This window comes from Pinus tabuliformis, chromosome X (genome assembly GCF_031772625.1).
Source record: "Pinus tabuliformis cultivar Carrire ecotype Pingquan chromosome X, CPIR1, whole genome shotgun sequence".
NCBI classification, from domain to species: Eukaryota; Viridiplantae; Streptophyta; class Pinopsida; order Pinales; family Pinaceae; genus Pinus; species Pinus tabuliformis.
Genome location: NC_142308.1, coordinates 1,042,976,800 through 1,042,999,504, shown reverse-complemented (window position 1 = coordinate 1,042,999,504; position 22,705 = coordinate 1,042,976,800). Strand labels below are relative to the sequence as shown.

Genomic DNA, 22,705 nt, shown 5'->3' with positions numbered 1-22,705 from the left:
GGGTAAATGAATCCGGCATCCAACAGTTTTTGTAATTCGTCCTTGACGATGTCCTTAAGGGCTGGATTCATTCTCCTTTGGGGTTGCCTAACCAGTTTACAGTCTTCTTTGATGTAGATGTGATGGGTATAGACCGAAGGATGGACTCCTTTCATCTCCTTATAGCTCCAAGCAAAAGCATCTAGATGACTGGCCAACAGACTACACAACTCCTTTTCCTGGGAAGGAGATAAGGAGGAGCTGATCTTTAACGTTCTCTCAGGGCCGAACTCCACATTTTTTACTCTGGGAGTGACAGGGTTGGTCACACAAAGGTCCACTAAGGTGCTAGCTTGGGCATCCTCCACCAATTCCTCTAAGGATAATGCACTAGGAGGTGGATTCTGGATCAAGGTCTCAATCAAATCATCCTCGGTTGGGAGGCCTCCCCTAGTGGTGTCTAGGGTGCACAAAGGTGCTGAGTACACCTCATCCTCTTCTCCTTCCTCCAACCAAAGTGGTAAGTCATGCTCTAATAAGGGTTGGGCAGGAGGGTAAAGGACTAGTTGCTTGGACATAGGACCATTTTTGATGGTCACGTTTCCTGCACGAAAGCTTATGTAAGCATCTGCAGTGGCTAACCAAAGCCTTCCCAAAATAAGGGGGTATCCAGTAAGCTTTGCCTTTGGTTGCAAAACCAAGAAGTCCGCAGGGTACTCCCAAGAGTCAACAGAGACCAAGACATCCTCTACAATCCCTTCGGGAGTCACGGTGGAGCGATCTACTAGTTGTAGGACTGTCGAGGTCTTTCTCAAGGAACCCTGAAGGTTGAGTTTGAGCATGGTATCTCTGGTCATCACATTAATGGCAGCCCCCAGATCAATCAATGTGTGAGGTATGATGGTGCCATTGATGTGAACATCCACTACAGGACTCCCAGGATCCAAATACTTTGGGCAGATGGCCTGCCCCAACATAAGATCAGACAGTTGTCCTATGACGTTGATGGTTGAAGCATCTCTTTTTCGCCTGCCTGGGTGTCTGAAACACTTTTCCTTCACCAGTTTGTTGTATATCGGTACATCTTTGATGGCTTGGAGAAGTGGTATCCTCACACACAACTGTTTTAGTTCTCCCAGAAGCTCATCCTCCTCTGGGTTGGGTTGTGTGGTGGCCGTTAGTCTCTCAGGAAAGGGTGGAATAGCCTTTGGTTCACTTTCTGTTTATCTTCCTTGTCCTCTGGGGGAGGAGGTTGGCGATCTGGAAGAGTCTTTCCAGATCGCAGATTGATCTTCTGGATATCCACAGCATAGGTAGGGCATGATGTTTCCCCAGTATATACCTGCTAGGCCAGTCTGTTGTTGGGGTTCAGGTTCGGTTGAGTAGGCATTTGGGGTTGCCTTGGAGGAGCAAGAGGTAATGGTTGTGGTTGAGCTGGTGGTGGAGGCAAAATGGCGGGAGGAGTATTGTACTGGGGCCTCCACCCTGATTGAGGTGCATTCCACTGAGGTTGTGGCTGGGCATGTGAATGAAATGAAGGAGTAGTGGGCTGAGTATGGTACTGAGGCGGGTAAGACCATGGAGGAGTTATAGACCAGGAAGGATGAACAGGGGGTCCCCAGGAAGGCATAAGAGAAGATTGGTTGGGGCTGTAATAAGCTTGGGATGTCCCTTGCATCCCCTGTTGGTAAGGTCTGGGTCCATGTGGCCTCCTTTAGTTGAGGAAATAGATAGGTTCAGTGGGTGCTTCTGTCCCTTGATACATGGCTTTAAGCCCAGGTAAGGTTGGACATTGGTTTGTGGGGTGGTCCTCCTCACAGACAAAACATACCTCAACTGAATGTAATGGGCACTCGTTCTTAGGGTGTTTCCTTGTACACCTAGGGCAGAAGATAGCCAAAGCCCTCTCAGCTTCCTCCTTCTTCTGTTGGATTCAGAATGTATCAAGTTGCATGGCGATGGTCTGTCTCACCTCACTCTTGAGGTCCTCTAATTGATTTGCAAACTCATGTTTGGAGAAAGGAATACCAGCTGAGAGGAGGTTTCCTCTACCTCTTTTCCGGGCTGCCCTAGAGTGGTTTCTAAACACAGTCTTTATGTCCTCATAAGGTAGTTGGTAAATATCTCCTCCAGCTAGCATGTGAAGGGTATCTAAGAGGTCTTCAGGGACTCCTCGGATCAGGACCAACTTGAGGGATTCAGGGTCAAGTGTGCACCTGGCCCGTTTATAGCTGAGTTGGAACCTTTCCTCGTAATCTTCTAAAGACTCATCATTCCCCATGGTCATCCGAAAGATTTCTCCCTTGGTTTCCTTGGACCTACAATAGTCCCGGTATTTGGTATTGAAAGCTTGCTGCATCTAGGCCCAAGTGGTGATACTGTTCCCAGGTAAGCCCATGAACCAGCGTAGTGCTGCATCCTTAAGGGTAGAGGGGAAGAGTTTCAGTTTTTGCTCATCCTCGGTATAGTCATAGGTTCGAAAAAGGACGACAAACTCAAACAGGAAGGTATCAGGGTCTTCAGTAGTCAGTCCATGGAAGTGAGGTAAAGCGGAGGGGTTGATGTTCTTCATTTTCATGTCTCCATTGGTCTCTCGGATGGGGAAGGCACCTTCAATTCTCTCATCTTCTCCCCTATTGTCAGCCATAGCTTCAGATGGAGTGTTCTCTAACTCTTCTTCTACTATAGGATCTTCATATATCTCAGGAGGTTCACCTATAGGTTCTTCTGGATCACTGTCACCAAAGAAGAGAGAAGGGTGACTCAGTGATGTGGTGGGGGTGTTGGGTAAGAATTTGCCTGTTTTATCTCAATTTCTACGAGGCATGAAATGAAAAGACTTCTGATTGCTTTTGTTTTTTCTACTACCTACAAAGCTAAAATAGATTGAACTGCAACTACTATCTTGCTGAAATGGAAATGCGGAATTGAAATGAAAGCATGAAAGAACTAATCTATTTTGCTCAAATGAAATTGCAGGAATGAAATGTTAGGCTACGCTTGCGGAATTGAAATGCTAATCTACGCTTGCAGAAATGAAATTGCGGAATTGAAATGTTAATCTATGAAAGCAGGAAATGTCTATGCTACTTTTGCAGAAAGGAAATTGCAGAATGGAAATGAAATACTACTTAGCAGAAGGCGAGAGTATGAAAGTAGAAGAAAAGCAACAATCACTAATACTCTGACGCTTCCCCGGCAACGGCGCCAAAAAGATGGTGGGCTCCAGTATTGTAGCAATAATGCTACAACTCCTGGAGCTTCCTTCTTTAGTTTTATCAACCCGGTAGTTCGTAACAAACTTGGAAGCGACGGTGTTGTATGCACAAGTACTAGCTCTTGCCGCAGCTGTCACTTGGTCAGCTGGCACAAGTCCGCTAGGGGCTCAAGCCAACTTCTATGAGCTCTTAGAAGAAGCTTTTTAACTGATGGACGAAAGCTAATCTCAAAAGAAGCTAATCTACTTGCAGAAAGGAACTGAAAGCCAACAAGAAACACAAACCCTAGCAAACCCTAATTCTACCAGCTAGTCCCACTGATGCAGAGATGGGAATGAAAAATACTGAAAGTGATGCCATTACTTCTTTGAAGGTGAAATGCATGTGTTTAGACTACCTCTATCTGAAGAAAACACTTTTTGTATTTTTGTTTCAATTATTAGAATTATCATGCATGTGATTTTAACTAGTTTTTTACTTGTGCAGAGGTGGATCAAGGAAGAGGAAGGCTTGAAAAAGGTTGGGAGAGTTCAGATAGGGTCTAAGGGGTCCCTAACACCCTTCCAGAGAGTCTCACAAAGTTTGGTTCCCAAGAAACCGTGTTTATAAGCTTCTACAGGAAGTCTGCAGGGGTTCTACAGGATGTTTCAGAATTTCTACAGGGTGTTCAGTAATTCCTACAGGATGTTCTACAATCGGACTTTGGGTGATGGGTGAGTGGAAGAGGCTGCATGGGTGGATAGGGAGGTAGGAGAGGGGTTTGTAATGCCTTAATGACTGAGAGATGAGATGATGAGGGGGTGTGCTAAGCTAGTTTGTTTGGAGGAGAGTAGATGGAATGGAAGGCCGAAAAGGGAGGATAATGTGGGCAGTAGTGTAGCTAAGAGACAAGGGGTCTAATTGGGAGACGAGTAACTGGCCTGGGCAAGGTTTAGAAGGATGAGAGGGTGAGGGAGTAGTACTGCACAGTGCAAACTGAATCAAATCATCCACGTCTTGCATATAATCAAAACCATGTATGGTACTGAAGCAAAGAACATTCCAAGAGGTCTGAACGCATGGACAACTTCTACAAACGAAAATATTGCACCACAGATTGCATGAATTTGTAAACCAATGTTTTTGGTGGGTAGCACTGTCTGCAATTCCAGCCCCTAGAAAGAGGTGAAAATGAGTGTGCAGGCAACCCTTTTTTAGAACTTTTATCAACTCCAATCTCTTCACTCTATTCTAAACAGCTGAAGCAATTCTGTCTTATGAGAATGACCTACTTAACCACACCAAGAAATCTAACTCAGCAAACTGCGTTTCAAATGCATGTAAAGAAAACCATAATGCTGAAGGAAAAGATAACAATACAAAGGAAGGAGGCCTTAGACTCTCAGGTTGGGCCCAACCCCGAGAGCTATGGCTCCTTTTAAAAACTCAGGACTGAGATCAAATAGGACTGCTTTCCATTAAAAAACAATAATCATCAGTCAAATAGCATGCCAATAATTGGCTACAAAAGAGCAAAACCAAACTAGCAGCTCGTAGTGTAGAATGTGCAACAATGTTTCAAAAGTCCCTTTCGAAGGCTAAAGCCTTAGCATTTATACATCACGAGGCCCCAAGCTGGCCTCCTAAATTAGTGGGACTCGGTTGACCAAACTAGGAGTGAACTGCTGCTTCCTCAAAATCCGTTTGGCTGCCTTCTAATCCGATTGTGGTGGTTGTTAGAGCTCGGAGTTGCGGGTGAAGATCCCCAGGAAGGCCTTTTAATGTTGGACAACCCTCCTACGAATCCTCAACCCCATCTTGGCTGTCTCCTGGTCCTTATCTGCTCGGTTTTGTTCCAATCATGTGTCAAAAAACATGAAATGAGCACGTGTTAGCCACCTAGGAATAGTGACTGCCCTTATTCGTACAAATGACATAAACATACTAAAAAATGATGCATAAGTTATGAAAAATGAAGGATTGAGCAAAGGTAGTTAGGCCAAATGAGCCCAAAATGTTACCAAATTTGGGGCTCATCAAATGCACCCAAGAGGAGTATCTAAGTTAAGAAACTTGGGAAAAGATGAGATGAGAAGTGCAGAGGGAGAAGATTTTGCTTCAGAAATGTAAGCATTACATGAACAAGTGAAACAACAACTGCAGGATAGCAACATCAGGTACAAAACTAGAGCAGACATGAGAAGAAGAGAGGTGAACTTTGAAGTTGGATATTTGGTTTTAGCACACCTCAGAGAGGAAAGATTTCCAAAGAGGGAGTATAACAAATTAAAGTTCAAGAAAATTCGACCATGCAAAGTGTTAAGGAATTTTTCTGCAAATGCATATGAAATTGAATTACCCCCTGATGTTGGAATATCTCCAATTTTCAATGTTCTTGACCTATACAAGTATGAAGGTGAAACTGCAGATGATACAGAAGAAGATCAAGGGACACAAGAAATTGACTGGATAAAACAGTTACCTATAGCAAAAGCATTATAGCTAGAAAGGATTTTGGACAAGAAAGTGTTTTAGAAAACCAGAGGACATGAGTACTTTCAGTATTTGGTCAAATGGAAGGATCAGCCAATTGCTAAAGCTACTTGGGTAATAGAAAATATGCTACAGAAGCTGGGAAGTTTTGTAGAAGAACTCATGGATAGGAGCCCATGAAGAATTTTGTCCTTAGTAGTCTGATGTAGGAGCATGAGACTTGGAGGAAAGAGACTTCAAACTTATTCCAAAAATACAAAAAAATCTACAAGAAAAAGAGTGGGACACTTTAGCTTTCAATTTCCATGTTTTTCTAGTTAAATATAGAGATAGAATCTAGGAATAAATCATGATGTAATAAATGTTAAATAGTTAAGCTATAATGAAGGTTCTCGAGGAGAATACCTCGCTAAAAAAATAGGATTAGTTAGCATAGTGGAGGTTCTCGAGGAGGATGTCTCGTAGAACTGGTAATTGCATTAAATTTAAGCCTTTGTTTTAAGATTTGATTGTTAACATGAACTAGTATATATGTAATTTGGATGCTATTGTAATGGGATTTGGACCGCATGATTTTATCGCATATTTCTTAAAGGAAGAGGGCATTTCTTTGTGTATTGATCGATCTCGGAGGCATGGTGACCTCTGAAAACCTTTATGTGCATCTAAATTGTATTTGCCTGTTAAACAAGTATTTATGCGTGTATTTGGCTTCATTTTTTCTTCTGAGTCTTTATAACATGGATTCGGCCTTGTTTTCCAACTAATAATTTGATTGAAACCTGTCGAAGTGTGTTTCCTTTATATCGGCGTGCCCGGGTTCCTTTATATGCATTGTTTAGTTCTGCAGGTAAAACTATGGTTTACACTGGAAACTCGTGAAAAACTTAGTCAGAATTTAGTTCCGGACTTGAAATCCTATTAAGTATGGCTGGTACCCTTATCAGGTCCGTAACCAATATTGCATCATAGTGTTTGAGCAGAGAGGTACTAGCCCTTTGAAGTGCTGAAGTCCAAAGTGCGACATTCGGATTTGAAACATTATAAGGGAGGTTTTATAACATATCAGGTTCACGGGGCTTATTGCATCGCAAGACTTTAATGGAAGAGCTTAGCAAGTGTGTACTGGAATCGCCGATTTCAATTTCCAATAACACTACAGTGTTATCGCATTGGAAAGAGCAGTTACATTATTGTCCCGTTCCATGGGAACTGCCAATAGTGATTACCGATAGTGTTATTCCATTTTATGGAGTAAAGGCCTTGCTGATAATGTATTTGTGTATCAACACTTTCCTTTGGAAAAAAACCCCACCGATAGTGCAATTGCATGTTAACACATCCCTTTGGGAAAAGACCGCTGACAGTGTAATTTCATGTGAAATAGCATTACAGAAATAAAACTCCCTGATAGTGCATTTCCATGTATAATCACATTATGGCAGTTTGAAACCACGGATAGTGTACTTTATACACAATTGCGTTCATTCCATTCAAAAATCCCTCCGATAGTGTATTTTGTAATTCTCATGGAATTACAGCTCTAATAGTGGAAGAAAAGGATCCGTTGTGTAAATTGTTCCCGATAACTAGGGTTCGGGAAATTAATGGGAAAAGAGTGGTGATAGTGGCCAAAACGGGAAGTTTATAAACAGCCAATCTAGCAATAGATGATTGATACTCCGGTGGAAGAAGAAGAAGGAACTCCGTCAGATTTAGAAGAAATTGTAGCAGGATTTGCAAGATTGTCAATATCGTCTACACCCAGGCCACCACCACCGGTCATGGCGCTAACCACTGTGCTCGACTCCTGTGGGCACGAGACATTGGGGTGGACACATGTTTACAAGAGCAATCCAGAATTTGACAGCATATAACAGACACTCCTGGAAGGGAAGAAAGTTCCAAATTTTTATCTTTAGGATGCACTGTTATGCCACTTGGGACACATATGTATTCCTTCAAGTGAGCATGCCAAGATGATTTGAGAGGCACACTACAGTCGGGTCACTGGACATTTCGGAGTAGAGATAACAGTGGCGGTATTGTAGAAGTATTTGTATTGCCCGAAACTTCGTCATGATGTTGGGCAGTACATTAGATCCTGCACCATGTGCACCATTTCCAAACCAACCATCAAGAAGCAAGGCCTGTGTACTCCTCTATCTACTCCTAGTTGGCCTTCGGAATGTGTCTCCATGGATTATATGTCGAGCCTTCCTTCTACTAAGCACGACAATGATTGCATTTTCATGGTCATCGACAAATTCTCTAAGATGGCCATCATGGCGCCCTGCAAGAAGGCTATCGCAGTAGAGGCAACTGCTAAGTTCTTCTTTGAGTGAGTGTGGGTACACTTTGGGATCCCACAGTCCATTATCTTAGTTCGGGACAAAAAATTCCTGAGTGAATTTTGGTCATATCTATGGTTGACGCTTGATGCAAAACTCACAAAGTCCACGACCTTCCATCCCCAAACTGATGGCGAACAGAGGTTGTCAAGAGAATGATCAGACACATTCTGCACATGTACAACTAAAAGCATCCACACACATGGGATGAAAGTCTCTCCTATGTCTAACACAGCTACAACACAGCTCTCCACAGCTCAACAGGCCATAACCCCTTTCAGGTAGGGCTATGATTTTAGCCCTTATGCCCCATTGATGTGGCCATACCATTTACAGACACTCAGGTAGATTCGACTCATGTGCAATCCGAAGCTGAAAGAGCTAACAACTTCATTGAGCACATTCAACATGTCCATGGTATATTAGATAGATCTAACGCTAAGTACAAGTAGCACCAAGATCAACATTGAGTGTCACACAAGTTCCAGGTGGGCAACAAAGTTTGGCTTCATTTGAAGAAAGAGTGCCTTGCTGGGCCCCACTGCAAGCTTCGCCGGCTCCGATATGGGCCATAAACCATCACCAAGGTCGTTGGTGACAATGCCTTCAAGCTCAGCATCCCACCGTTCCTTGGTCTGCACCCAGTGTTCAATGTAGATCGCCTTCGGCCATACTTCTCACCATTGTTGGACACATCTGACATTACATAACAACTCACACTAATAGAGCTAAACCCAGACTGCATAGAACAAGCCACCACTAATTGGATCATGGACACACAAATCAAGAGCACTCGCTAGTAGAAGATCCAACTATATTGGGTTTTCAAAGCTGACCAACTCCTTCACCAAGACAAGTGGCTCACCAGGGACTAAGTTCAACAAAAGTTTCTCCATCTCATGGAGGCACTTAATGCAGTGGGGATCATTGCTTCCTAAGGGTGGAGGAATGATCCACATGGATATTGGTGGCCACGGACCTATTCCACTTGGACCCCAAACACTGTCTCTTTTAGTTTTTCGGTTTCCTTAATTGAAACACAATTTACTATTTTTGACATTCTTTCGAGTCCTGAACTTTCAGAGTTATTTTGAGGCCCTAAAGAACGTTTTTAGGGAAAATGGAGAGGCCAAAAATGTCCCAAACCAATATTCCCATTTCCTTTCATCCTTCTCTTCGAGATCTTTGAAACGAGATATTATGATATCCAAACAGAGCTCGTTTGCCAAAGTTATGACCCCAAGAAGTTGATGTACCAATTTACCCAAACGAGGCATGTTAGGGTCTTATAATTTTTATAGGATTACTTGATTATAGCTGATAATTATTATGTTTGAGATGTTGGAAATAATATTTCCTCCTACAAATTATTTCCAAAGCAACACCAAGTACTAAGAGTTAGGGATATTTTTACATATAAATGTTTGGAACAGATCAAACTGCAGGTATTTTCATCGGAAAGAGATCAGAAGAAGTTTTCCAACGTTATATTATTCACTCAAATCCCATTCCTGGATTGAAGGAAAGAGCAAGTTGAAATGTACACCTTATAACATATAAGAAGGCATAAGTGACAAATAATTTATTTTGAATTATTAAAATAAATTCAAAAATAAGTGAATAATTAAAACTTTAAAAATACATGAAAAATTCATTTATTCAAAAGTCCAAAAGTCAAATGGCCCACCCTTGTGAGTTACAGATGTCAACCTCAAGTAATTTTGGACGCCCTTCTCCTAAACCTCTTATTGCCCTACCCCCTTCGAAATCCATTTACTGTTTTGGTTTGGATTTTTTTAGATGGTGGGAATGTATTTGGTAGGCTAAGATGGAAGGAAAAGGAGTTAAAACAATTTTACAGGCACACATAGTAAAATAGTTTATAGCTACACGAAAAATAAATTCATGGGTGCAGGAAAATAAATACATGAGAAAAAATAAGAGGAAGATTTTGCAATAGTATGCTCATGAAAGTAATGTACAGGTGAGGAAGAATAAAGAGCTTCATGTAAACTAGTTTTACATATAAGAGGACAAGTAAAAATGAGTTTTTACATTGCAATAGTATGCTCATGAAAGTAATGTACAGGTGAGGAAGGATAAAGAGCTTCATGTAAACTAGTTTTACACATAAGAGGACAAGTAAAAATGAGTTTTAACATAGAAGCAAAATAATAATTTATAGCTACAGGGAAAAATAAATTCATGGGTGCAGGAAAATAAATACACTAGAAAAAATAAGAGGAATATTTTGCAATAGTATGCAGGAAAATAAATACACTAGAAAAAATAAGAGGAATATTTTGCAATAGTATGCTCGTGAAAGTAATGTACAGGTGAGGAAGAATAAAGAGCTTCATGTAAACTAGTTTTACACTTAAGAGGACAAGTAAAAATGAGTTTTTACATAGAAGCAAAATATTTTTGTTTTACAGGGATAAAAGTGTTTTACCACCTATGGATTTACAAAAAACAACACATGGTTTTGGAAATTGCCCAAATATTTATAGAGTAAAAAGGAAATTTACATGGTTTTTGAAAACAACTCATGGATTTTTGAAATTATAAATCATTCTAATAAATACTTTGAATTAGGAATTTAATTTAAATATTTGGAAATATTAATTTAAATATATTATTTAAATCCAAATATTTTGTGACAAAACAAGTATTTAAAAGATGAAGGATAACACAAGGCACATGACAACAACAAGATAAGCAGACCCAACATTTCAGAACAGAATAAAACAAAAAGAGGGACAACACCCAACAAGACAAACAACATTGCTCATTATGCCCAAAAACAACAGATTGCAAGCAATCAGTAAACCAATTCCAGATTGGAATGCACATTACTTACCGGAGGTTCAGAGTTCCTTGCAAGAAAATTAGAGATATTATCTTATCTTTAGTTTATTATGTAGGATTTCTCCAGAAATAGCCACTGTGGGCAACAATTCACTTTAAAGATTGAACTTAAGATCAGAAATAGTATAGACTTTCTATTACTTAGTTGTATTTTGGGAAATATCTAAAGGTTTTTGGTAGATATTGTTTGTAATAATTTTTATTCAGATTTTCCTGAGATTATTAGAGAATATTTTGAAAATCAATTCCGTTTTTGAGATTTGATATTAGTTTAACAAAATATCTCAAGATATTTTTTAATTATTAGTTTAAATACTTCATTCATTGGAAGTATTGATGGTTGGTACGTGAACATTGTAACTCTTTCTATCAAGCACTGTATTTTCACGATGCTGGAGCACCATTAATGAAAATAATTTTCACAGGATACCTGTGTTATGAAATACTGGTGTTGTTTTTCCTACAGTAGTTTTTCCTACTGTAGTTGTGTTTTCATTGTTATTCTTCTTATGTTATTCATCTGAAATTGGGGATGTGAAAAATAGGATATGTTTTTGAAAACCTTATTTTTTCCTACTGTAGTTTTTCCTACTGTAGTTGTGTTTTCATTGTTATTCTTCTTATGTTATTCATCTGAAATTGGGGATGTGAAAAATAGGATATGTTTTTGAACACCTTATTTGGACTGCGTTTACAATATATATGTTTTCTTCTAAGGTCTGATTGAGAAATTATTAAATGATTTTCAATCCATGATGAAGTGTACCTTTTCTCCATCAACCAACCAACCAACCAAATTCAAAACAAACAACCAAGCTTAATCATAACTATCCTAAAATCAACTTAAAAACCAAGTTAAATCATACAGAGAGAGCCCTCTCTGAAGTTGGCAGGGTTAGATCCCAACTTCAAAAGTGGTTTGATGTTGTCCAATGTATAGTGGCGACCATACTGGGGAGGACATTTTATGTTCCTCAGAAAAGTGTATCAAGTTCTAGTTTTATCTTCCTCAGAAAAGTGTATCAAGTTCTAGATCTGATTGTTGATGGTGAACAATGATCAGACATAAGAAGGCTGAATTATTCACCTAGCGACTCCATGTTCAAAGTATCCAAAGCTTCAAAGTTTTTAGGGTGACTCCACTGTCAAATAATCTAGGTTTTAGAGCATTCATGGTGACTCCACTACACGTTGATGAGATTTCTTTCTAAACAAGATGACAGGGTATTTGGCAAATCTTCTATCTTGTGAATTTTTAAAAGGAATCAGGAATGAGTTAGTAGAATTTCAAATTGATGAAGCTTTTTTAGAATCGAGAAAATATCCTTGTGAAAGTAAAATTAGTTTTCTTGGTTAGTTGCTGAAATATTTGAGAAAGATATTGAACTTTTGGATCTTCGGATTTAGTCCTATAGTTTCCAATATCCTAAAATATTCTTGGAAAATATTCCTTCTCTAAAACAAGAGGAGATTCTATTGCCTTTTGATTTGCATATTGAGAAAAATTTTGTTTTAGAATACGAGACTGAAAATCAAGAGTTGAAATTAGGGTTTAACCTTGAGGATACAATGGATGAGATCATCCATGATCTACTGGTCATTGAAGGGCTGCAAGTTAATTTAGCTAATCATGCCTTTATTGGTGTTGTAGCAGACGACATAGAGGTTCTTTTTAGGTTAAGTGTTCAACCATGTTTTCATTATAAGGACAAGATCCATCTGCACTTACCATTACATATTACAGCCTTGATTTTGGGGGCAAAAAGTAAAGCTATCCATTTGCTTTTGCTAATAGGTAGTAAAACAGTCCACTTGTTTCAGCAACTACTTACTCGCTTCATTGTTATTTTTGTATTATTTGAGTCAGCATGATTTTCAGCAGTGTAGGGTAGTAGTCCACTTGTTTCAGCAACTACTTAGACTCACTTCATTGGAATTTTTGTATTATTTGATTCAGCGTGATTTTCAGCGGTGTAGGGTAGGTAGCAGTGTGTAGATAAGCTTAGTACTTAGAGCATTTTTCCAATCATTCTTTCCAGTTTCAGTTTTAGTTTAGTGTGTTTCAGATTTCAGTTTGTAGAAAAGGTTTAATTTTAGTTTGATATTTTCAGTCACAGAGATTTTATGGCAGAGCACCTTGTAGATTCATGATCAGCCCAATGGATCCAACTAGGAAGTGCCATCCCTAGCTGGAGCCCCTATTAGGGTCCTATAAGTTTTATAGGATTACTCAATTATAACTGATCATTATTATGTTTGAGATGGTGGAAATAATATTTCCTCCTGCAAATTATTCCCAAAGCAACACCAAGTACTAAGAGTTAGAGAGATTTTTGCATATAAATGTTTGTATTAGATCAGACTACATGTATTTTCACCATAAAGAGCTCATAAGCATTTTTCCAATGGTATATTATTCACTCAAATCCGATTCCTGGATCGAAGGAAGGAGCAAAGTGAAGTCTATACCAGAAAGCATATAAAAAGACATAAGTGAGAAATAATTTATTTTAAATTATTAAAATAAATTAAAAAAAAAATGAATAATCAAAAATTTAAAAATACATGAAAAATTCCTTTATTCCAAAGTCCAAAAATCCAAAAATCAAAAGGCCCACCCCGCACTCATGCAATAAGTCCCCATAGTTAAACGCATAGGGATATGTGCATATTATAAATCTATGGTAACAAATAGGTTTCACATTCCCCTAGCCCCTCCAAAATTTAGCCCGAGGGGGTCTGGAAAAGTGGTTTTCAATTTTACTATAAGTTACACATGTCAACCTCATGGGTCTGCAAAAGTGGTTTTCACTTTAACTGGGTCCAGAAAAGTGATTTTCACTTTAACTGTCAACCTCATGTAATTAAGTGGTTTTCACTTTAACTGTCAATGTCAACCGCATGTAATCTCGGAGCCCCTCTCCGTAAACGTCTCACTGCCCCTCGTTCGATTGAAAAATATGGCGGGAATGGATTTCATGAGATTGTGAAACAAATTTTATGTGGATGGGAGGCTGAATGTAATTCAATGCGACTATGAAGTAAATTCTATGTGGATGGGAAGCTAAGTTAAAGAGATCATAAATTCTATGTGGATGGGAGGCTAAGTTAACGAGATCATAAATTCTATGCGGATGGGAGGCTAAGTAGCGAGAAAGTTTGGATGGAAGGCAAATGAGTTAAACAATTTTACAGGCACACAGAGTAAAATAATTTTACAAGAAAAGGAAATTCATGGGTGCAGCAAAATAAATACATGAGACCAAATAAGAGAGATATTTTGCAATAGTATGCTCATGAAAGTAATGTACATGTGAGGAAGGATAAAGCGCTTTCATGTAAACTAGTTTTACACATAAGAGGACAAGTAAAAATGAGTTTTTATAGAGAAGCAAGATATTTTTGTTAATAGGGATAAAAGTGTTTTACCACCCATGGATTTACAAAGAAATACAACACGTGATTTTGGAAATCCATCCAAATATTTACAGGGGTAAAATGAAATTTACAGGGGAAGGTAAAAGGAGAAACATGACATCGTGTTTGAAAACAACGCATGGATTTTTGAAACAGTTTTTATAAATAATTATAATAAAAACTTTGAATTATGAATTTCATCTGAATATTTGGAAATTTTAATGTAAATATATTATTTAAATCCAAATATTTTGTGACAAAACAAAGTATTTAAAAGATGATGGATAAGACAAGAAACATGACAACAACAAAATAAGCAAGGACAACAATGCATATGCAACCCAACATTTCAGAACAGAACGCACTAGAAAGAGGGTCCCAGAAAAAACAAATTTCAAGAAGTTAGTAAACCAATTCGAGATTAGAATGCACATTGCTTGCAGGAAGTTCAGAGTTCCTAGCAGGAAAATTAGAGATATTATCTTATCTTTAGTTTAATATGGAGGATTTCCAATTAGAAACAATTCACTTTAAAGGCTGAACATAAGATCAGAAATAGTATAGACTTCCTATTACTTAGTTGTATTTTGGGAAGTTTTTGGTAGATATTGTTTGTAATAATTTTTATTCAGATTTTCATGAGATTATTAGAGAATATTTTTTAAATCAATTCCTTTTTTGGGATTTGTTATTAGTTTAACAAAAATATGTCAAGATATTTTGTAATTATTAGTTTAAATACTTCATTCATTCAAAGTATTGAGGGTTGGTCCGTGAACATTGTAACTCTTTCTATTAAGCACTGTACCTTTTTCACGCTGCTGGAGCACCATTAATGAAAATAATTTTCACAAGATACTTGTATTATGAAATACTGGTGATGTTTTTCATACTGTAATTGTGTTTTCACTATTATTCTTCTTATGTTATTCATCTGAAATCTAATTGTAAAACAGGATATGTGAAAAATAGGATATGTTTTTGAACACCTTATTTGGACTATGTTTACAATCTGTATGTTTTCTTCTAAAGGTCTTATTGAGAAATTCTTAAATGATTTTCAATCCATGCTGAAGAACACCTTTTCTCCATTCCATAATTTAATTTAAAAGATCCAGTAAATCTAGCTAGCTTGCCCTATGATTACTCCTTTGAAATTTTGATGTAGTATTCCAGTTTTATTTTACTCCATATCCCAATGGAAAGGAAGTGATTTGATCAGATCAACCAACCAACCAACCAACCAAATTCAAACAAACAACCAAGCTTAATCATAACTAGAAACTAGCCTAAAATAAACTTAAAAACCAAGTTAAATCATACACAAAGAGCCCTCTTTATAGCTGGCAGGGTTAGATCCCAACTTCAAAAGTGGTTTGATGTTGTCCAATGTATTTACTCCCACAACCTCAAAAATGCAGAATGATAACAGGGCCCACAATTTTGGAGCTTCATCTCCCAGGGTTAGGTTTTTGGATGCTTAGGGTTTTCCATTGTTTCTCAATAATAAATAAGCCTTTGAACCTCATTGTAACATAGTTCAAAGGCATGTAGCCGCAACATCTCTCCTCAGAGATAAGCTACCATTTCCCGGGCTATCTTATTTCCATTCTGTTTGTAAGCATAGTTCAATATTTTTCCATTAATGAAATGAAGCGTTTTTCTGTTGCATCTCTATGTTTATGATTAGATTTGTAAGTTGTTGCACTCTTGTTTAAGTTTAGATTAGTGGTATAAGAGAGGTCTTCACTTTCTATGTTTTTCTTTGCATGTCCACAACAAGGTCAGGGTAAAAGGAATTAGGGTTTGATCTAGTTGAACCATTGCAAGATAAGTCTCACAAAACCTGACGACCTCCCATGGCGAAAGAAAAGAAAGATGAAGGGGCAGAAGATCCTTTCAAAATGTTGCTCAAAGAAGCTCTCGAGCGACAAAGGGACGTGATGATGGATAAATTTTCCCAGATCCTTTAACGAATACCCACAGGTGATGCATATTCATCCAGCAACAAGTTTGGAGGCGCCACTCCTTTTAAGGTACAAGTTAACTTTGATATTCCCATATTCGAAGGCCTAATAGATGCAGACATCGTAGATAAATGCTTAAATCTATTGGAAGGATATTTTTCAGTTCAAGACTTTTCCAATTGGGAAAAGATTACGTTTGCACTTCTCAAAGCCGCCCCTCATGTCAAGGACTGGTGGGAAACCTACTGTGAACAAAAGGACGAGAGTGAAGCCTCATTGTTGTCAGCTGCATCCACTTGGAATTCTTTCTGAGACACCTTTAAGGAACAAAATTACCTTGTCGAGAGCTATGAAGATAAATACATAAAGTGGACCACGCTACGACAGGGAAGGGACCAAGATGTGCCGGATTTCACAAATACTTTCCATACCCTTCGCACAAATCAAGGATACTGAGCGGCGTTTGGTACTCAAGTACCGTGGTTATATACACAAGTACATCCATGACGAGATGGAGTTCCTAGACATTTCCTCGCTCGGCACGACGTATCGGTACATTGTAAAGATTGAGAAGAAGTTTAAATAGAAGAAGCGGAACTTTGGAGCTGTGAATCGAAAGCAAGGGAAAGGTACCCCCAAACCACAGAACAAGGGACCAAGCGAAGGCAGAGCTACCTAGGACAACTTGCCGAAGCCACAGGCAAAGAAAAACACCATGAAGACGAAGAAGGACACAGAAAAATGGTGTGGGTTCTATAAAAGTTCCACTCACAATATAAGTGAGTGTCGAGCCAAGTAGTCACTCGTGACCAAGTTGAAGGCATCCGAATCAGATGCAGGTTTCGACTTTGAATCAGAACTCGATAAGGGGATTGATAAAGGGAAGTAGATCATTGATGTGAAGCCCAATGCCACCATGGACACCACAAAGATCCGGAAAATTGATCCTGAAGACCCAGAAGAGGTGGAATGCCTCTTCCACTCACACATGTGGGTGAAGTGTTCTCCGATGTAGTTCATTGTCGACAGCGGGAGCCAAAAGAACCTCATTTTAGTAGAAGTCTTGAAGCGACTTGGCCTACATATTACATCACATCCACAACCGTAGGCCATTGGATGGCCTCACCAAGGACGAGATCTTCATGTCAGCCAGGAGTGTCACCTTCCCTATAGAATCAAGCCCTTCACGGGTGAGGTATCATGTGATGTTTCTCCTCTTGAATTTTCTGATGTATTGTTAGGAAAACCATACTTGTGGAAGCGACATGGTGAATATGAGTATGGACCTCGCTATGTGATTATTACTTTGGCTAATAAGTTGTACAGGAGACCAAAGGTAGCCCCACCTACCACCATCTCTTTGATAATTGTAAATAAATGCAGTAAGATTATTTCACAGACCAGGAAATTTGTATTGCTTATGATTCACCCCCCAGCCAAGAAGAAGGTTGTGGCCACGACTTCTAGGCAAGGCTCCTCTACACAGCAGCAACAGATGGACAAGGTCATGGAGGAGTACATATGCATTTTCTCCTCACCCACAGTGGTACCTCTACACTGTCAGGTCAAGCACTCTATCGATCTAACCCTAGGTGTGCCGCTTCCCAATGGACCAATTTATCGATGCTCTATTTTCGAGAATGATCAGATCAAGAGGCAGATTCAGGAACTACTGCAGAAAGGGCACATTAGGGCAAGCTCATCACCCAGTGGTAGCCCGATTTTATTGGTACAAAAGAAGGATGGGACATGGAGACTCTGTATTGACTATCGGGTGCTGAACAAGATCACTGTCTGAAATAGATACCTAATCCTGCGGATTGATGGCCTTCTGAACCAGCTGAAGGGGGCTAAATATTTCACCATGCTTGACTTGAAGTCAGGTTATTACCAAGTACCTACCGAACACCCTAATGTGTGGAAGACCGCCTTCAAATCCAAGGAGGGCCTTTTCAAATGGTTGGTCATGTCGTTCGAATTAATGAATGCCCCTGCAACCTTCATGAGACTGATGGAATACATCTTGTGGCCCTTCACCAATGCATTCATGGTGGTGTATTTAGATGAAATCTTGATCTTTAGCTAGAGTTGGGAAGAACACCTCCACCATATTCAACAGGTCCTTCAAACCCTTTGGCAACACAAGTTGTGTGGTAACTTGGAGAAATGCACCTTTGGCCTGGCCTATGTTCAATATTTGGGGTACATCATTGATGAGCAGGGTGTACTTGTGGACTCATCCAGGATACAATTCATTCAATATTGGTTAGCCCCAACCACTCTAACAGAGCACCACAACTTTTTGGGTCTTGCTAATTTCTACCACATGTTCATGTTGGGGTTCTATCATATCGCTTGGCCTTTAAGTCAAGTCACAAAGGGTGGAGCGAAAGAAAAGTTCCTTTTGTTGGAAACCCAGTAGTGAACGTTCTTTGAGTTTAAGAATTGCCTCTGTTCTGCACCAGTGCTCACATTACCAGTCCTAGAACAACACTTTGAGATTGAGACAGATGCCTCTGACTATGCTATTGGGGCAGTTCTTACTCAACATGGGAATGCATTGGCTTACCACAGTGAGACACTTTCAAACAGAGTCTGAAAGTACCCCACTTATGACAAAGAAATGTATTCCATTATGAAGGCCTATCGTCAATGGAAGCATTACATTCTGGGGAAGGAAATGGTCATCCACATAAACCACAGGCCTCTATAGTTCATACAGACACAAGGGAAGTTGTAGAATCATTTCCATAAGAAATGGGCCACCTATCTACAACAGTTCCATTTGAAAATTAAGTATAAGAAGGGTAGCACCAATAATGTCGATGATTGCCTTAGTAGAAAACCACTCATGGCGCTGAGAACTGAGCTCAACTCCTGTGGGAATGAGACATCGAGGTGGCCACATGTTTATAAGAGCAATCAAAAATTCAACAGCATATACCAGACACTCCTGGAAGGGAAGAAAGTACCAAATTTTCACCTTCAGGATGCACTATTATGCCACTTGGGACACATATGTGTTCCTTCAAGTGAGCGTGCCAAGATGATATGGGAGGCGCACTACAGTTGGGTCACTGGAAATTTCAGAGTAGAGAAAATAGTGGTGATATTGCAGAAGTAATTTTATTGGCCAAAACTTCATTAGGATGTTGGGAAGTACATTAGATCCTGCACCACCTGCACCATTTCCAAACCAATCATCAAGAATCAAGGCCTGTATACTCCTCTACCTATTCCTATCCAACCCTCGGAATCTATCTCCATGGATTATATGTCGAGCCTTCCTTCTACTAATCACATCAATTATTGTGTTTTTGTGGTCGTCGAGAGATTCTCTATGATGACCATCATGGTGGCCTACAAGAAGAGTATCTCAGTAGAGGCCACTACTAATCTCTTCTTTGAGTGAGTGTGGGTACACTTTGGAATCCCACAGTCCATTATCTCAGATTAGGATAGAAAATTCTTGATTTCATTTTGGTCAAGTCTCTAATTGATGCTGGATACAAAACTCACTAAGTCCATGACTTTCCATCCCCAAACTGATGGCCAAACAAAGGTTGTCAACAAAATGATTCTACACATTCTACACATGTACAACTTGAAGCATCCACACATTGGATGAAAGTCTCCCCTATGTCTAACACAGCTACAACATAGCTCTGCATAGCTCAACAAGCCACAACCCCTTTCAGTTAGGGCTGGGATTTCAACCATTATGCCCCATCAATGTGGTCATACCATTTACAACCACTCAGGTAGATTCAACTCATGTATAGTTCGAAGCTGAAAGGTCTAACAACTTCATTGAGCACATTCAACATGTCCGCCAACAGGTCCATGATATATTGGATAGATCCAATGCTAAGTACAAGTAGCGCCATGATCAAAATTGAGTGTCGCATAAGTTCTAGGTGGGCGAAAAAGTTTGGCTTCGTTTGTAGAAAGAGCGCCTTGCTGGGCCACCCAAGCTCAGCATCCCAACATTCTTTGGTCTGCACCCAGTGTTCAATGTAGATCGCCTTTGGCCATACTTCCCATCCTTGTTGGACACATCTGACATTGTAGAACCACTCACACCAACATAGCTAAGCCCAGATTGAATGGAACATGCCACCACTAATCTGATCATGGAAACACGGATCATGAGCACTCGTTAGTAGAATATCCAACTATACTAGGTTGTCAAAGCTGGGAAACTCCTTCACCAAGGAAAGTGGCTCAACAGGGACCAATTTTAGCAGAAGTTTCCCCATATCATGGAGGCACTTCATCTCTTAAGGTTAGGTTTTTGGATGTTTAGGGTTTTCCATTGTTTCTTAATAATAAATAGGCCTTTGAGCTTCATTGTAACATAGTTCATAGGCATTTAGCCACCACATGTCTCCTCATAGATAAGCTACCATCACCTAAGTTATCTTATTTCCATTCTGTTTGTAAGCATATTTCAGTATTTTTCCATTAATGAAATGAAGTGTTTTTATTCTACATCTCTGTGTTTATGATTATATCTGTAAGTTGTTGCATTCCTGTTTAAGATCAGATTAGTGGTATCAAAGCGGTCTTCTCTTTCTCTGTTTTTCTTTGCATGTCCCGATGAGGTCAGGGTATCAAGAATTAGGGCTCAATCTGGTTGAACCATTACAGGATCAGCCTCACAAAACCCGATGGCCTTCCATTGCAGAAGAAAAGAAAGATGAGGGGACAGGAGATCCTTTCAAAATTTTGCTCAAAGAAGCTCTCGAGTGACAGAGGGACACGATGATGGATAAATTTTCCTAGATCCTCTGACGGCTACCCATAGGCAATGCATCTACATCCAGTAGCCACTCTGGAGGTCCCACTCCTTTTAAGGTACAAGTTAACTTCAATATTCCCATATTCAAAGGCCTGATAGATGCAAACGCTGTAGATAAATGGTTAAATGTATTGGAAGGATATTTTTTAGTTCATGACTTTTACAATCAGGAAAAGATTATATTTGCACTTCTCAGAGCCGCCCACAGGTCAAGGACTAGTGGGAAACCTACTGTGAACAATAGGATGAGAGTGAACCATCGTTGTTTTCACTGCACCCACTTGGAATTCTTTTTGAGACACCATCAAGGAACAATATTACCTTGTTGGGAGTTATGAAGATAAATACATAAAGTGGACCATGCTATGGAAGGGAAGGGACCAAGATGTGCCAGAGTTCATAAATACTTTCCATACCCTTCGCACAAAGCTCAATATCAAGGATACTGAGCAAAATTTGGTGCTCAAGTATAGCGACTGTCTACACAAGTACATCTAGGACGAGATGGAGTTCCTAGACATTTCCTCTCTCAACATAGTGTATCAGTACACTGTAAAGATTGAGCATAAGTTTAAACAACAGAAGCAAGACTTTGGAGCTGCGAATCCAAAGCAAGGAAAAGGCACCCCCAAACCACAGAGCAAGGGACCAAGCCAAGGCAGGGCTACCTAGAACAACTCGCCGTAGCCACAAGCAAAGAACAACACCATGAAGACGAAGAAGGACATGAAAAAATGGTGTGAGTTCCATAAGAGCTTCACTCACAATACAAGTGAGTGTCAGGCCAAAAAGTCACTAGTGGTTGAGCTGAAGGCTTCCAAATTAGACACAGGTTCTGACTCTGAATTAGAACTCGATAAGGGGACTGAAAAAGGGAAGAAGACCATTGATGCAGAGACTAGTGCCACCGTGGCCGCCACAAAGATCCAGAAAGTTGAGCCTAAAGACTGAGAGGAGGGGGAATGCCTCTTCCCCTCATAGATGTGGGTGAAGGGTTTGCCGCTGCAGTTCATTGTCGATAGAGGGAGCCAAAAGAACCTCATTGTAGAAGAAGTTGTGAAGCGACTAGACCTAAAGACTACAACACATCCATAGTCGTACACCATTGGGTGGCTTCACCAAGGATGAGATCTTCATGTTAGCCAGCAGTGCCGACTTCCCTATAGAATCAAGGCCTTCATGAATGAGGTATTGTGTGATGTTTCTCCTCTTGAAGTTGTTGATGTATTGTTAGGACAACCATACCTATGGAAGGGACATGTTGTATATGAGTCTAGACCTCACTCTATGCTTATTACTTTTCCTAATAAGTTGTAAGGATATTGGAGGTAGCCCTGCCTACCATAATCTCTTTGATCATTGAAAAGTAATGTAGTCAGATAATTTCCCAGACCATGAACTTCGTTTTCCCTATGATTCACCCCCAAGCCAAGAAGAAGGTTGTGGCCACGACTTCTAGGTAGATCTCCTCTACATAGCAACAACAAATGGACAAGGCCATGGAGGAGTACAGGAACATTTTCTCCTCACCCACAGGGGTACCTCTGCACTGTTGCGTCAAGCACTCCATTGATTTGACCCTAGGTGCGCCGCTTCCCAATGGACTAGTCTATCGACGCTCTATTCTAGAGA

General features: G+C 39.8%; 1 protein-coding gene across 1 annotated transcript in view; it reads right to left on the bottom strand.

Moving 5' to 3' along the window:
• Positions 1-7,329: 7,329 nt before the first annotated feature.
• The window catches only part of LOC149143355 (uncharacterized), a 28,772-nt gene continuing 13,396 nt past the window's right edge, over positions 7,330-22,705 (bottom strand). The window contains exon 4 of the mRNA XM_089451783.1: positions 7,330-7,479. Within this exon, the coding sequence (XP_089307909.1) occupies positions 7,330-7,479 (150 nt within the window). The remainder of the gene's footprint in view (positions 7,480-22,705) is intronic.